Source organism: Tetrao urogallus (genome assembly GCF_951394365.1).
Source record: "Tetrao urogallus genome assembly, chromosome: 3".
Classification (NCBI taxonomy): domain Eukaryota; kingdom Metazoa; phylum Chordata; class Aves; order Galliformes; family Phasianidae; genus Tetrao; species Tetrao urogallus.
The window spans coordinates 4,152,162-4,170,508 of record NC_136815.1 but is presented as its reverse complement, the minus strand read 5'-3'; the positions used below and the strand labels follow the sequence as shown (position 1 = coordinate 4,170,508).

At 38.7% G+C, this 18,347-nt stretch overlaps 1 protein-coding gene across 3 annotated transcripts in view; it reads right to left on the bottom strand.

Annotated features, from left to right (window-relative positions):
* The window catches only part of TRAPPC9 (trafficking protein particle complex subunit 9), a gene marked incomplete at both ends in the record, with an annotated part of 466,587 nt that overhangs the window by 368,724 nt on the left and 79,516 nt on the right, over positions 1–18,347 (bottom strand). For all 3 annotated transcript variants that reach the window (XM_079533233.1, XM_079533234.1, XM_079533235.1), the window contains one exon: positions 10,221–10,345. In XM_079533233.1, coding sequence (XP_079389359.1) covers positions 10,221–10,345 — 125 coding nt within the window. The remainder of the gene's footprint in view (positions 1–10,220; positions 10,346–18,347) is intronic.

The window sequence follows — 18,347 nt, the reverse complement described above, 5'->3', positions numbered from 1 at the left end:
AAATAGAGAAAAAAAAAGAACTGATCTATTTAAAAAAAAAAAAAAACGAGTTAGGTCGCTAAAAAAAACCTGCACAATCTTTAACTCAGCCTTCAGAAAAGACATTATTCATTATTTGTCAATGTACTGTGTTACTGTGGCTCATATATCAAAAATTAAATTGATGACAGTTATGGAACCTCAAAAAAGATCCAAATATTTCACAAAAAATATCATCTGCTAGATGAGCAATATTTGAATAACAATCTAACAAGGTTTAAACAAACTCAAGCAGCAAATTTCTGGATAACTACATTTTCAATTTGACCATTTCATGAGTTTTAGTGATCATAACAGAAAACCCAAAGAGAGAAAAAAGAACCTAAAATCATGCATTATTCTCCACTTGTTCTTCCTTAAAATCAAACAGGCTGAGTGTATATGGCAATAAGCTACGCACGAGAAGCATGAATAAAAGGCAACAGCAGCAGCAGCTACAAAACTAATAGTTAGGATGCAGATGCTGCTTGCCACACCACTAGTGATTAATGGAAGTCTAAACAGGCACTCTTCCACATAAAGCAAGATGATGAGATCACAAATTCTGCACAGCACTAAGAGTGTCACAGAATCATCTGGCTGGAAAAGAGCTTCAAGATCATCTAGCAAACCTTGCCTACCAAGTCCTGTCATAAACCACACCCACAAGAATCACATCCACACATCGCCTGAACACCTCTAGGGAAGGAGTCTCCACCACTTCCCTGGGCAGGCTCTTCCAATGTCTAACACCACCCTTTCCATGAAGAAATTCTTCCAAACACACAAACTAAACATTCCCTGGTGCAATTTCAGGCCTTTCTTTGTGTTCCACAAAAGAGAATGACACCCAGCTGGCTACACCCTTCATTCAAGTAGCTGATGAGGGCAATGAGGTCTCCTCTCAACCTCTCCTCTGCTCCAGATTCCCTTAATCCCAATTCCCTCAGTTGCTCCTCCTAAGTCCTGTTTTCCAGTCCCTCCAGCAGCATTGTTGCAATCCTCTGCACATACCCAAGCAAGTCAATGTCCTTCTGGTAACGAAGAGCCCAAACCCAAAGGCAGTATTTGGGTGCAGTCTCACAATCGCCACGTACAAGGGCACAATCCCTTTCTTAATCCAGCTGCAATGCTATTTCTGATCCAGGCCAGGATACCATTGGTCTTCTTGAACACCTGCCCACACTATTGGCACACACTCAGCCAGCTGTAAGGCAGCATCACCACATCATACAGCTAAATGGGCAAGGGACAGGACTGTCCTACCCTGTCCTGCATTGGTGCAGCCTCATGTCAAGTACTGGGCACAGCTTTGGGAGCCGTAATATAAAGAGGACATAAAACTATTAGGGAGCTTCCAACGAAGATGGAGAAGGGTCAACAGAGCAAGATGTATGAGAACAGCTGAGGGCCCTTGATTTGCTCAGCCTGGAGCGAAGCAGGCTGAGGGGAGGCCTGATGGCAGCTGCAGTTCCTCACAGGGAGCAGAGGGGCAGCGCTGAGCAAACAAAACCAGAACTTAACCTTGCTGAATGCATTACATTTCCAGAGCAATTGTTTCAGTTGCTGAAATTTGGAGAGCACGCCTTCTCTCTCACAAACTAATTTTGCAAAGAACACACCATGTTTATGCTAAACAAGCTCATTTTGTCAAGTCTAACAGATTAGAATGACTTTTAGGTACACTGCTTGTTGTTGTTCCAAGGGAAGATTTATAACAGTAATAGAACATCGTTATTAGGATCTAAGTGACAGAAAACACAACACGTGCTCATGATGCCGCATATAAACTTACATTTCTGACTAAATCACTTGGAAAAATCGTTTTCTTTAGGTAGAACTGAAGTTGACCCTATTTTAAGGGCAAAACAAGACGACAGATTGAAAGAAGTAAACAAGATAAGGATAGTATTTATTTGGTACGTAAGTGATTTCACTACTATGTTATTTACTAGGCTCTAAAGCTATAAAGTAACAGCAATGAGGACAAGGGTGAAGAGATTTGATCACAGAATTATAAACCAAAGCTATAAGGTGTTAAGAACAGAAATGTTCTTATGGAACATAATGGAAGAAAAGAGTGAATTAAACTGTAGGTGAACAGCAAGCTAGCGAATTATAGAGAAGGTCCTCAGTGCTATTAAGGCACCTACAGAACTGCATAAGTTTAATTATGGACTAACAAAAATTGTTCGTTAGTCCTTAGAATACTAACTGTATTGCAGTACATTTAAAAGGATTGATTTGAATAACTTCCTAAAAATGAAAAAGCTGTCATGAATTTTACTGAACTTACATAGAACAACTGACAGCTGAACACAAAGCTACTAAACAGAGCACAGGGATATGCAGGCACATTGGTGTTATACTAAGTAGCGATAGGATTTTAAAACAGATGAAGTAGAAGCAGTTTCAAAATGAAATAAAAAGCATCATTCCATCTTTTCCTTATATTCCAAATTTTGCTTTACATAAAAGAATAACCCAATTCCATAAAATACTTTCTACTTCAGAGAATGACAGAATCTTCTGAGTTGAAAGGGACTGCTGAAGATCATCTAGACCAACTCCCCTACAATGAACACCTACAGCTAGGATCAGGGCTCTCAGAGCCATGTCCAGAGCAACCTTCAGTGTCTCCAGGAATGGGGCATCCACCACCTCTCCGGGCAACCTGTGTCAATGCTTCACCACTTTTACTGTAAAAAACACTTTTCCTTATATCCAATCTCCCCTCCTTCAGTTTGAAATCATTACCCTTATCACCATAGACCCTGCTAAAGAGCCTGTCCCCTTCTTTCATGCTGCCACCCTTCAGATGCTGAAAGGCAGCCCCCAGACCTCCCTAGAGGTTTTTTTTCTCTGTGCTGAAAAGCCACAGCTCACTCAGCTGTCCTCATAGGAAGGATCCCGGCAAAAGTACTTACACTTGGATTTGTTGAACGTTGTGAGGTTTTCCTGGTCCCAGCCCACCATCCCATCCCTTGGGCATATTGATCACATCACACAGCTTGGTGTCATCTTCCAACTTACTGAGAGTGCACTCAGTCCCACAGTCAATGTCACTGATGAAGGTATTACAGAGCACTGGTCCCAGTACTGACCCCTGAAGGACACCTGTCCCTGATCTCCACCCAGACAGTGAGCCACTGACCATCATTCTCTGGGTACGATCTCAGAGCCAGTTCCTTGTCCATCAAACAGTCTACGCACCATATCCGTATCTTTCCAATTTGGAGAGAAGGATGTTATGGGGTACCATGTCAAAGGCCTTACTGAAGTCCGGACAGATGACATTAGTAGCCATTCCCTTTTCCACTGATGCAATTATGCCATCATAAAAAGCAACAAGGTTGGGCAGACAGGACCCTTAGTGAAGCCATGTTGGTTCTCCTTTATGATCTCCCTCTCTTCCACCTGCCTTAAGACAGCTTGCAGGAGGATCTGCTCCATGAGCTTTCCCAGCACAGAGATGAGGCTGACAAGGACAGTAGTTTCCTTGGTCATTCTTTCGACCTTTCTTAAAATGGCTGCTATTTTGCCTTTTTTCCAGTCACCCAGGACTTTGTCTGATCAGCGTGACTTTTCAAATATCATCCAGAGTAGCTTGGCTACTATATCAACCAATTCCCTCAGGGCTCCAGGACACATTTCATAAGGAGCCATAGATTTCCAGCCTTTCTCCAGCTGTCTGAGGTAAAAAAAACAAACAAAAAACAAACAAAAAAAAGCACATTCCATTGAAACACTATCCTCATATTGTATAATGTTTTCTTCTATGATCTGAAAAATTTACTCAAATCCCCTCTGATAAAGCCCTGTGAATGGCATTACCTTACCATCATTGTCAAGATCAGCAATACTGTTGAAGTAGCTTACAAGTAACTGTAACAAGACAGGATATGGCACGCAGCACATTTAATTTCACACTTTTAACAGGCTGAATTAAAATTTTCACTATACTTTTAAAAGCGTATCAACAACTTCACTGGGTATCAGGCTAATTTATTTAGGCACTGGAGAACCTTCACAGTTCTGATCAGAGCTGCCCTCTTCTTTGGTCTCCCCAGCTCTATTTTTTTTTTTTTTTTTCCCCATTTCATCTTCTGTCACCACATTTCCCACCATAGCAGCTGTCTTCCTCCCAGCCAATTCCACACTTCTGCTTCAGTCAAAATTCTAGAAACTATAATGACAAGTCTTGTGAAAATGAGCACAGCTTTGTCAATACCTAAAATTTAATGCAGAAAAATATTGTATAAATTCTTGTGAGGATAAGGCATGCAAATACCTTTGGCCATAAATTTGATATACTATTCAGAACTTCCAAAAAACACTTATAATTGAAGCCTAGGTTTCAAATGCTTGAAAGCATCACCACTTCAAACAGACTACAAGTCTCTTCTACATTCTCAGATGACTCGTTCTGGAAAAACTCTTGTATTACAGAACAAGATTTTCTGTACTTGGGTGAAAACAGATCTTTTAAATATTGCCTGCCATTTTTTTCTCTAAACATACTAGAGCTCACTCTGTCTAGAGCCTTGTCTGACTGAACTTATGTAGAGGACAACTGCCACACCTCTTGATAATTTCCAATGTAACAGCACTAGAACATCTCACAAAAAAAAGTAACAGATATACACAAATGATGTCTGCTGCTGCTGGACACTGACCATATATTAATGACTGGCAAGAGAGGATAAAACCACCACAAATCATTAATTTCAAGAGATGCTAACAGACACTAACTATAGCAGCATAATATTTTTGTGGTTGAGCACCAAGGCAAACTATGGCAACTTCACCCCATGGGCAAAGTTTTCATGACTGTAGGGTCTGTTACTGTTCACGTAAGCTTTATTCATTCTGTTGATGTCAACTTTAATTTTTCACTGTTGATCTTCAGACAAGAGGGAACGACAGAAAGTATGGTTTATGCAGTAGGCTGTATCTGCTGCAACTATCCTTGATGAGAAACTTGTTTGGATTTAAGTAGGCTAGCACCCCTTGCTACTGAGTGACAATTAAGACAATTAATCAAAGTCTGGAGAAAGTGGTGCTTTTGACAGGCACACAGTGAATCTATCCAAAACTTTCATATCATTACAACACAAAATTTAAATGATGCTTCTTTCATGTCAAACAAGATGGAAGAAAAGGAAGTACTCAATGTTGTAAAACATTCAAATTGAAATTTCTGCTACTGCAGTAGAACTGAATGTAAAATACCAGGTGATATGAATGAATTGAGTTTACTCAAATCCAGGGGAAGTAGCTTTTTTTTTTTTTTCCCATGGCCCCAGAGAATATTGTTTGTAGAACACTTCATGTTCTGAAGTATAGTCCTCTCTAGGGCTTCAGAGTGTGCATCTTTAGATGCAACAATGCACAGAAGAATATAGCTGGTAAGCAGAAATAGTGCTGAATACTCAACTGTTTATAGAATCCTAAAAGCACTTAAAGGAATGTTGCCAAACTGGGGAGGGAAAGAAAGTTAAAAGCCATTAGAAGCAGTCTATTCAAAAACTGCAGGTTTTATTCCAATTTCAGATCATAATAAGCTTTTGCAAGCCACGTTCCAATGATCAAGAGATCAAATTCCTGTCATTTTTGCAGAACAAATCTACCCTCAGCCAAAAAGGCAACAAAAACTACATTGCTGAGCTGGGAAATGTTGATTTGGCTCATGGGTCTTTACTGAGTAGATTTCAAGAAATGTGACTTGTTTTCTCACACCTAGCTCACAAATTTCAATTAACCAATAAAATAAAAAAAAAGCTAATAGAAATCAATTTGGGAAGTGAAAGAGCCTTGTTTCACATTGTTATTGTCTCTCTCACTAGTTTTAAATTTATTGAAAAGAAAAATATTGCAGTTGTGAGTTTCTAAGACCTGATGTTGTAATATCAATGGAGGACTCAAAACCACAAGATTTACACACACAGTACTGAATTCCAAAGTGGGACAACACTGAAGTAGAATGCCTAACTGGTATCATACTTTTGTTTCTAAGATCCCATTGGTAAATTCACATTTGGAATTAAAGAATTGCTCAGGTTGAAAAAGACCTTAAAGATCATTGAGTCCAACTACAACCTAACCACACTACCCTAACTCTAACAACCCTCCGCTAAATCATGTCCCTGAGCACCACATCCAAATGGTTTTTAAACACATCCAGGGTTGGTGACTCAAGCACCTCCATGGGGAGCTCATTCCAGTGCTTAACAACCCTTAGGTAACTAAAAAGAAGGAATCTAAATATCAAGAGCATTCTGCAGATTCAACATCCCCACTAACTTCACAGTCTAGAACTGCTACAAAAATCTAAGACTTACATGTTCTATTTATGGGTTAAACTTAAAATAGATTCAAGGTACATATGTGAAATGATTTGGAGCTTAAAGCATCAGCAACATAATTTGCATCTCAATTAATAGCACACTTTGATACTTTCATAGTTTCAAGAGCATCACCTGAGAACTGCATGGAAAAATCCAATCAAGTCCTGTACCTTATTTTAATACATGCTGACTAAACCTGATAAGAGACACTACAGACAGTGTATTAAATTAGATTAGTTCTACATATAATACTTTAACATTTCACACCATTCACTGATAGTAAAGGAACACAGCAGTTCTTTAAAACAGACTATTTCACCTAGCAGTGTAACCACAGCCATGCAGAGCTAAGCACTCATCCTGCAGTACAGACACACACTGGAATGACCAAGGATTTTAGGACAGTGCTTACCAAATTACTCAGCAGTTAACAGTAAAAAGAGAGTACATCTGAACATAATATTATACTGTGATATTCTTCGCAGCTTGAGGGTGTAAGCAAGCTTTATGATGAGACCATAAAGGAATTTTTATACTAAATTTATGAGATCGTTATAACGCTCATTTCCAGCAGCTTGTGACTGGTGTATTAGAAGACAGCCTGCAGCAAAATTGAAAACGAAGATTGCTAAGAAGTTCAAGTGCATACTGGCAACATTCTGTATTGAAGCAAAAAGGAGGAAGATTTAAGCATCAGGACTTACAACAAGGACATTTCAGAAACAGCAACATGAGAAATACTGATTTTATATCCTTATTCCTTTGCAAAAATTTACCTGAAGACTGGCTAACACACAGCACACGTGGCTGAAAAACGACTACTATTCCTGAATATTCACAACAATCACCTATTGCTAAATCATGAATTAATGATATCAGATCATATTCACAGCATATCCAATTTCTCTAAGTTCTTGTTTCGTAACTCAGACGTTCCCCACTTGCTTATTACCTTGTCAAACCACATTAACTGGCTATTATAAGACACACCTTAAAATCCAGTCCTTGTCCCAAATGGCACTATGCAGGACAAAAGCAACAGGTCACACACTGAATTGTTCTGCAGCAACAAAGAGAAGCTGAAGTACCTTCTGAGGAAGGTTCAGGGTATTCAGACAGATTCATAAATATGCAATATTTTGAGATTCAGATTCAAAGGGAATCTTGGACCATCTCTCTTTTATGTATCCCAGCTTGCTACATTTTAGACAACTATGTACCTACTGAGGAAAAGCCTTTACATTTGGCAACAAACATATATTAACGTATTCTGAAAGGTATCCAGCCTGAAGTCAACCAAGATGAAAACAAAAACACAGCAAAGGCCTCAGAACCCAGCCTGGACACATCCTCACTGCATTTCTAAATGGCAGATTCATTGTCTACAATAACTAACTGGTATTTTAATTCAGAATTCATCTGACTGTAATTTTAAGCCACTGGTTTTTGTTTTATTTTGGCTTTTCACCTGAACAACTCTGCCAAATAAAAGATGTGAAGAGAAGTAAATAGTAATAAACAGAAATAGTTGGCAGCTGGATACAACATCTTATCCCACAATGACTAGTAGTCAAAGGTAATGCAATCATGCAAATAGACAAACCTACTCAGTTAGAATTTCTTCTGGCCACTTGGCCAACAAACACAGAGATGTAATTATGTGGGTAGTTTGTTGAAACTAAAAATATTTCTGAGAGATTCTGAGCTACACAGACATTTTTAATCCAGGTACATCAAATGACTGATTTCTGGTGACCTGACAGGGACAACCCAAGATAACATTTTTATTTCTAACAACATGATAAACATAAATGCAAGTTACAGAAATAGAGATCTGTTAAAACGGAACTAACCATAACAGTAAATCACTCTACAGACATATAGATGGTGCTACTCTATTGTGGCATTCTCTCTCCCCATCCACATTAATCCTGTTTTTTAAATTTTGGAAAAATGTAAGTTACATCTTTCCTCTCATGAAGACCTGCTTGCAAGTAAGTTACCAGAATGCTATAATTCAAGTAATTAGATACGTAATGGCATAGACTTCCTTCAGAGTTTTGCTCTGCGGCCTTCTTAAACACCCTGAGTTTTATTTTGCCTGTTGATTCTCTTCTAAGCATAATTCACAAAAAATGCAGCCTTAGCGATTAAAACAGTTCTAGAAGGGATGGTGACACTATAAATTGTTCAATTCAGGCATAAAACACGAGCTGTACAACAGTCATAAACCAGGCTAATACATAAGTAACGCTAACCAGCAAGGAACCTTTAAGGTTATCAGAATGCGTGTTCTCTGTTGAACGCAGTTTTGGCTACCTGCAAGGCCCTTTAATTACAAAATGCAAAATAAGTAATTCAAAATGTATTTCGTAAACCTAACAATTGAATCAAGCACATGCATTCCCAACAGACTCTTTTGCCATGTAATGCTTAAAGAACACGTTCTTGCTTTACAGGTCTCCAGCACCCTTGCAACAACATCGCATGGATTGCCAGGACTGCTGTCGAACAGACATGAAGTGCAACAAAAAGCTTTTTCAATTCATCTGGTATGCTGAAATTGTGACTTTCTGGATTTTTATTCCCTTTACACAATAATACTCCCCTTGCTTGCCTCCATCTCAAGTGTTCTGCAAAATAGAAATACTTACACAAACTTCTGAATTTGAAAACTAAAGGTGAACATTTTATTAAGCTTGAACTCCAAACTGTTTTCTCAGTCACTCTGATTTATTTTTATGAGCAACTGGGAAGTACCTTCTATGTGATGAAATACAAGGAAAGTCTTTACTAGCAGGGCTTTTTTTAATCACGTCATATACTGTCAACATCCTTTTTGTAGTGAAAAACTAAATAGGAAGTTAGTAGTACCAATGGCCCAAAGGAAGCAACATTTACAAATTAACAGAATCATCTGTTTATCAATCAAATGCAACTCTAAGGAACCTCACCGGGAAGAAAGAAAATTCAGATTTCAGGTGAGCAACTAAAAACTGCAAAGCCTACGTTTGCTTCCAGGTCAAAGTCATGATAGGCCAAATATTGCTAAGCACAGAGCTAAATTCTGATGGAATGAGCTAATGCAGAACACAGACTTGGGAAGGAGGAGCATGTAATGTTACGTAGCACACAAAGCATGCACAAAAGAGACCAATCAAGTCCAATAGTATATTCCTTAAAATCTCTGTAATTTTAATCTTAGATGTTCTCTCTCTCTAAAAAAAAAAAACAAAAACAAACAAAAAAAAAACTGTCCACTATGAAACTCTTCTTATTTCCCTGCTCAAAATAAGAAGTTTCCATCTTCAGAAGATTAAGATCTTCAACAGAAGAACAAACAGTATTTACTCCAGGGGAACTCCTCTCAAAGTAAGCATAGTGCAGGTTCCACCCACGTAGTTGTTCTTTCATCCTGCTGCATTTACTTTTCATTTGGCCCTCTAAATTATTCTCTTTTACTACCTGCACGAATCCATCTAAAAGGCTCAGTACTGCAAGTGTGAAAGTAAGACTTTGAACCTAAAATGTTTAGAAGGTACAAATCCTTCAGTACATTTCAATAGGAAAAAAAAACAAAGCAGTGGATTCCCAAAGGATCACTTTGCTATAGAGAATACAGTATAAGAAAGCAATATGGTGAAGAACTGGCAGTTCCCTGAACATACTCCACTGGTAACCAGTTCTTTACAAGATCAGCTCTTCCCTTGATCTTGCTTCACTTTTCTTTGTTCTACAAGTCCAAATAAGGAGCATAAAGAAATATTTGTGAAACAAACTTTTGTTTTTCAATCACAGAATGCAGCGTAATGCGGAACAATAAAAGCAAATTTCACTTATTTTTATGTCACTTACCTTCACATGACTGAAGTCCCCACCTTTGCTGCTTTCTTGAGGGTTAATGGGTTTAGCCTCCACTCTTGGTTTGACAACTTGCCGAAAAGGACTGGAGAGTGGAAGTCCACTAACACTGATTCCATCTAGAAAAAGAAGAAACTTTTTTTTTCCTGCTTTACATTGCATTGTATCCCAATAAATCTATATTTCCCTTATTAAAAAGGGAGAAACTAAAAAAACACGCAATATTTTATACAATATAGCAAAAAATGTTTTAAAGATTATTTCACTGTACCCTTCTACAGAAGCCAAAAAGTAAACAGGAAAACTACTAAGCCTCTGTGAAACTCACAGAAAAATAAGGAAATCAAATTTGAAAAAGCATAACAGCAGTGTCAGAGTTCACAATATATATTTAGTTTTAATATTTGCAGTATTAAAAAGTACAAATATATAATTTTTGTGCTGCATTATCATAATGGTTCTAGTAAATGTTTAACAATTTAACAAACCCTATATTACAAGTACATGTTTTACATTAATAATTATGTTTTGTACTAAATACTGACAAGAAATATATAAAATATAAAATATGTATATATTTTATATTTCTTACATAGAACAAAGAATGGAAACTAGGCTTTACATTCTAACAGTCAACGTAAAGCTTAACAGAAATAGCATTTTATGTTGCTCATAAGCCTGCATAACTTGAAGGTTAAAGAAAAGACACTATCATATTTGGTTTTGTCTGTCTACTGAAGCCATATGCTAAACACAAATCCATTAAAATAAAAGAAACTACCATTTAATAAAAAAAAAAGGAACAATGAGAAAATCTAAAAAAAAAAAAAAGAATTTTAATATAAATTAATAAATTAATAACTATACTTACAGTTACTACTTATAATTTGTTATTATATAAACTTACATCCGAAGTCCAAAGAGTAGGACTTTGCTTCTACACTGTGCAAAACAAGTGCAACCCAGAAATACCAATTAAATACAGACAAAATCTCACACCTCAAAGAACACATAACTACACATAGGGGAAACACCAAATTACTATGGAATCACTGAATCCTTAGAGCTAGAAGGGACCTTTCAAGCTTAACTAGTTCAACTCCCCTGCAACGAACAGAGACACCTACAGGTACTTCAGGATGATGAGATCCCCATCCAGCCTGACCCCGAATGTCTCCAGGGTTGGAGCTGCCATCCCTCTCTGGGCAACCTGTGCCAATGCTTCATCACCTTTATTATAAAAACAAACACAAAAACCAAACAGACTTCTCCTTTGGAAACTGCCCTTATCAAAGTATACTTGCTCAATCATATACCAAATCCATGGATAACTTCAAATCTGGACTTGTTGCACATACCTTTCTCCAAGGCTCAAATCAGAAGAGCAAGATCAAACATTTTTTTGTTTGTTTGTTTTTGCTTCATTAAAATCCTATTTCACAGGCATTTCGACAAGAAAACAATGGTCAATTTCCATATTTCTCTCCTTCCAAATTCATTAACTGAATTGTTTAAAAATACACCTTAATTCAGCCTTAAATATAGAACATTCTGACTAACATAGGATTTGAAGACATTGATTTGGTAGAGTTACTTAACTGTCAAAGAACTTACAAGTATTCCACAGATAATGAAATTGGATCAAAGTAAAAACCTTAAGTGAAAACAATGACTTTTTTCTCAGATACTTCCACCAGCAGCTGCCAGAAACATCATCTGCTCAATCAAACCACAGCATTCAAGATGTCTTTAAAAGGTCAACAACCTTTATGGATTCCAGCAAAAGCTGTATTCATTATACATCAATGTGGGCAAACCAAAAGAGCACAAGGAAAACATGCTGTACTACTCTGAAATTTATGCCCCAGAAGCCTTGTTCTTCTCACAGACTGAATTTTTCTATTAATTCTTATAAACGCTCGTATTAGAAGAAATACTTGTTCCACATGAGCTCGCTCCAGAAGATCAATCATCAGCATCTAACTGACAAAAAAGCCCGACGCGAGTGAGATTAGCAAAGCTACAAATGGAATAGACAATCCTGTGACTACCCTGGAAAACTGAAAACAAAAATCAGCTAAATAGTATTCCTTAAAAACATTCAGCAACAGTGAAGAAAGCCTCTGCTCTGATAGCTACATTAAATCATGCCATTTCTGCCCCATGAATATCAGGGAAAAGGAAGGGATATAAGAGCACGAACTTTGCACGGGATAACTGTTATTCTACTTTTAATGTGCATAAGAGATAGTTAAACACCAAACACTTCCAGACCAACTCTTGGCATCTCTTAAAAGTCAACTGAGATCAGAACAAATTCACATACTAGACCAAAGTTTGAGACAGTCATACACTAGGACATCCAAGCAAGCTTTCCAACAGCGCTGATGGTAAGTACACTTGAGAGCTTAGAAATCCATTATTTTTCAAGAAAATTTAAAGATTTATCCTGAAGAAAAATGGTATTTTAAAACTGATTAATTTCATTTGTTCTGTAATTAGACCAAAAGTTATTTTTGTATATAACTGCACAAAACAAAAGGAAAAGAACCAAATGTGAAACATCCTCAATTTTCACACCAGGCCCAAGGTTTCCATATTTGAAGTAAGGAAACACAATACCTAAAACAACGGATTGGACAAACAAGCAATATTCCCGTTAATTAGTCTTTCAAAACCCCATTTTATTCTCATTTTTCTTCAAAACAACTGAGACAAACTTTTGCTTACATCGTTTCAATGGAAAGGGAAGAATTTTTTCATCTCTAAACTCAGAGCAAAAGTAGGTAGGATAACATAGAGAACACTGCTTCAGGCAAGTCTTAAGAGGAAAAGTCTCAGGTTATCACAGGAGTATTCAAACTTTAATTTGGAATCATGGCACTATGACATGATATACAACAGGGCCCAGTGCCAGGCCCTGTGTCATACTCCAAATGACTCACCCCTTCGCAACTCTACGCCAGCCTGACTATGCCAGGTGACTGTGCTGCCAGAGGACAAACATAAACAACATTCGAGTAATGTTTTTAAATTTATTTTGCTTTTTCAGGCATGTGACCAGGCTGCAAAATTTGTTTGGTATTTTACAACCTGATCCTTTGCAATGCATTCAACAGTCACCAGAGAACAGGGAAACACATTCTATCAAAAGCACTGCTATGCTGCTGAACTTGGTGACTGCAGGTGAAAGAAGGTAATAGATAAATTTAAATAAGTTTACCAGAAGTTTTCATTTACTTCACATTTATATTTTTTGAGTTGTCAATCTGCAAATACACTTCATTTTCTTTCATTAAGTTTAGAGATTTGAAGATGCTACGTCCTCCAATCCTCCATAATGCCAATCAGCTTGAGAAGCCTTTCACTATAAAAAGAACAATTGTCTTGCTACTTGGTCCAGAAATCTTTCTGATTTGTGGAATTCATATTGAACATCTCCATGGTAACAGCACATGACCAACACTTTTTCCATGGCAACTGTAAAAAAAGCAGCTTGCTTTTCCAACATCACAGTCATTGCTGTCATAACAGAGTGAAATCTCTTCCCAGCATTTCCTATCTCCTCTCAAATTTTAAGTAAATTGTCAGTTTAACTTCATTAGCCACTTTTGCACTACTCTGCACAGATGAATCCTGCAGAGTCACATAACTGATCAAGGTAGAGTTTGCTAAGGCAGTTCATCATAAAGATTTACAAGCCAGTGACCGAAGTGTCACAGAAGGAGCTGCCACAGGGCAGCTTCTCTTCAGTTCAAATCCACAGCCCTGCTGCAGTGCACTGCTGTGCAACAATCACTGGCTTTGTGCAGATGACCAAAGTAGATAAGCTTCTGAATAAATACACCATAATTACAGTAACTGCAAACTCTATTGCAAGAAACAGCGGGCACAAGCTGAGAGAGGAGCAGCAGAGGGACTCCAGAACTGAGGAGGTGCAGGCAGAAGGGGCACCAGGCCCACAGGAAGGATTCCCTTGTAGCCCCACAGAGTCCACCTGGAGCATAATTTCACCCTGCCGCATATCTCTACCCTGCAACATGGGAGAGCCCACACTACAGCAGGGAGACACGTGAGGTGGATCGAGCTCTCGCAGAGCTCAGAGATTAGTGATCAGCAGCTCACAGCTGATTTGAAGACCTGTAGTTAAGTGATGTTCCCCAGGGGTCTGTACTGCATCCAGAATTGTTCAACATCTTCATCAGTCACCTAGACAAACAGAGTCCCCCCCCCAACAATTTAGCTGATGATACAAGGCGGAGAGGAATGGCTGGCACATCACACCAGAACGCTGTGCTGCCATTCTAGGAGGCTTGGACAGAGCGGAGAGCTGGGCAGGGAGGAACCTGATGAGATTCAGCAAGGACAAGTTTAGAATCTCTACACCTGAGGAGGAAAATACACATACATCAGTGCACGTTAGGAACTGACTTGCTGGAGAGGAGCTGTGAGGAGAAGGATCCTGAAGGACAACAGGTTGGCCATGAGACAGCAGTGTGCTCTTATAGCCAAGACGGCCAACAGTATCCTTCATTAAAAAGAGTGCAGCCAGCAGGCTGAGGGAAGAGATACTCAGCTCGGAAAAGACTGAGAAGGGATCTTATCAATGCTTATAAATATCTAATGGATGAGAGACAACTGAATGGGGAGTTGGACTCGATGATTTCTGGAGGTCCCTTCCAACCCCTACAATTCTGTGATTCTGTGAATGAAGCCAGGCTCTTTTCAGTGGTATCCAGCAACAGGACAAGGGCCACAAACTCGAAATTCCATCTGAACATGAGGAAAAGATTGTTTGAGTGTGACATTTGAGTGTGAACAGAACACGTTGCCCAGAGAGGTTATGGAGTCTCCTTCCCTGGAGATATTCTAAATCCACCTGGATAGTTTCCTGTGGAACCTACTCCAGGAAACCAGCTTTAGCAGGAAGTCGGAATAGTTATCTCCAGAAGTCCCTTCCAACCTCAATGATTCTGATGCTGTGATTTCTGCAGCCCTCAGGAGCCCTGTAGAAGCAGGATGTTTCTGAAGGGCTATAGCCCAGGACGGGTCCTGCTGGAGCAGGGCATCATGAGGACAAAGGAGTGACCGAGAGGGGATGCGATAGGTTGAGCCCAACACCCATCCCATCCTCCGCACCATCTGGGGGGTTGGACAGGAGGCAAGATTGGGCCTGGGAATTGGAGAGAAAGATCCTGTTTTGATTTTTTGTTCTCAGCAACCAAATCTGTCTTCATAGAACCATATCATAGAACAGCCTGGGTTGATAAGGACCACAATGATCATCCAGTTCCAATCCCCTGCTATCTGCAGGGTCGCCAACCAGAAGACCAGGCTGCCCAGAGCCACATCCAGCCTGGCCTTGAATGCCTCCAGGGATGGGGCATCCACAGCCTCCGTGGGCAACCTGTTCCAGTGCGTCACCACCCTCTGAGTGAAAAACTTCCTCCTAATATCTAACCTAAACCTCCCCTGTCTTAATTTAAAACCATTCCCCCTTGTCCTATCACTATCCACCCTTGTAAATAGCTGTTCCTCCTCCTGTCTCTATGCTCCCTTCAGGAATTGGAAGGCCAGAGCCTTCCCATTTCCAAGCTAAACAAGCCCAGTTCTCATCAACCTTTCCTATTATGTTTTAATTAAGAAATTGATTTTCTTAAGGTTGACACTGTTTTGCCCATGACAGCAATTGTTAAGTGATCTCCCAACCTTTATCTCAATCCATACACTTTTTCATCTTGCTGTTGCCCCCATCCTGTTGAGGGAGAGTGGGCAAGCAGCTGGGTGGATGCTTGGCCCTCATCTGAAGTCATCCAACTAGAGATTAAAACCAAGAAAAGGACTGTAGTAACATCTTTATCTGTGAGTACTTATGCAGAATGAAATTATAACCGAAGAGATTAATCCAAATGGAATTTGAATATAGAACATGAAAACTGTCTTCTCAGCCAAGATATTTATTTTTTTTCATTCTTCCGACAAACATGTGAGTGACAAATTTGGAGTAAAAAGCTTCTCGATAGGCAATTGCTCTTAAGAATATTGTAAAAGTTTCAAAATACTTCCACCACAAAGAGAAAATACTAACCTAGTTCATGACAGGAGATAGAGAATACTTGCCAAGCACAAATACGCTTTCTTTTTCTTCCAAAAAAGAACAAGTGATCTTGCATTCTGTTGCAAGTGAAAATTCCACAGAATTCTAGGAACTTGCAGTCCCCAGACAGAGAAAAATATTTTGCTTTTGGCTGGAATAGTCAATTTTCTTCACTGTAGCTCCAACTGTGTTATGTTTTGGATTTATTATGAAAATAAGTGTTGGTATTACCCCAATGTTTCAGCTGTTGCACAGCAGTGCTTATATTATGACAAGGACTTTGAGATTTCTTACACCACCATGCCTGCAAGGAGCTGGAGGTGCACAAGGAGCTGAGAGAGGATACAAACAGGACACTTGAAACTGTCCAAAGGGATCTCTCATACCACAGGGCATCGTGCTCAGCGATAACAACTGATGGGGATAACGGCCTACGTGGTTGCCTACGGGGTGATAAACCACAACAGACAAGTAGGAAAATGATACAAGAACAGATTGTGTCAGAGACCAGAGAACTGTGCAGTATTATCTGCTTCACTCTTCACAGTACAGATGGGTGATAAGATGCAGTCCCTTCCCTCTTTTTAACACACTAAGCACCAGGCACCACAGATAGCAGTATTCCAGGTGATGCTACAAGGAATGCTTTAACTCACTGGCTCCAAGGGCCAGAGCACAGACAGCACACAGCAGAGCGAGCATTCCACCAAAACTCCATTACAGTTGATAAGGATAAAAGCAGTAATTAACAATAGGAAATGCAGAACAAGGTTACAACTCCTGAGATTGTTGAATTATCTGAATTAGCACTGGAATGCTGAACTCAGTAAGAGTGTAAGTGAAATGTAAAGAAATGCACAATCAAAGACTAGAGTGTATTTTCGCACACTACATAAGATGCTGAAGTAAATAACCTCCGCGAAGAAATGGCACAAGAGGAAACTTAGCAGGATGATCAATTAGCCTGCATGTTCTAATAAGAAATGTATTACTGCTTGTCTCATATCTGTCTTAGCTATTTTCTTTGCAAAGATTTGGTGTCTAAAATACCTCTTACTGTATGTTTGTGTAGCAGCTGGTACAACTGACACAAGCTGAAGGCCTTCAGCATTTACATACTGTTAAAAAAATAACCTCTGTAACAATCAAATCATGAGATAGATGGATTCAAAGGCCGTTGGAAGAGAAAAAGGCAGCTTGCCTTCTGTAGATACTAAAGCTAGAATTTAAGAAAATCTGTAAGAAACTTTCAAAAAATTAACAGTTTTTAAAATAGGTTGCTGATGAATTCAAAGGACAGATGCATTCATCGTTAAAGACTCATTTACTCCGATTAGAAGCGCAACTAAAAATGAAAATTAACATCAAAGTTGAGACCAAAAAATAGAATTAACCAAGAAAATATTCTGAATGATTAAATGCAATAAAAACAACTAAAAGTAATAACACACGTGATAGTACTGAAATATCTCTTAGGACTTCTGACATCATCAATAAAATGATTATCCTAATAGAATTACATGGGCTACTTGATTTTTCAGACCAGACAAGACTTGAAACCAAGTATCTTTCTAACAAAGAAATATCTATAAGCTTTGTAAGAACGTTAAGTGAATAAAATCTAGCTATGAAATAGAAGCAACAAAGCAATACCAAAATAGATGCAAAATAGTCTCATATACTGATATTAAGAACACATTCAAGATCACTGCTTCTAGAAACACACTATTATTTCTCTGCAACCTTTTCCTCCCCAGAGAAAAGTGACTTAAGGCACAGTTTTGCTTCTCTTAGCATGTAATTAGTTCCTTTGATGAGTTTATGTATTTAAATAGTCTCACATCTGTCTTTAGGTCCCCTATGCACAGAATGAACAAACACTAACACTTCCGCATAATGAAGTATTTGTTGCAGTTTAATTTACTTCACAAAACATTATCCTCATTTAATAGAAGCTTTTTTCAAAGACTCCTTCCCACTAACAAGTTACCAATTATAAAACAATCCAAAAGAGCAGCTATTGT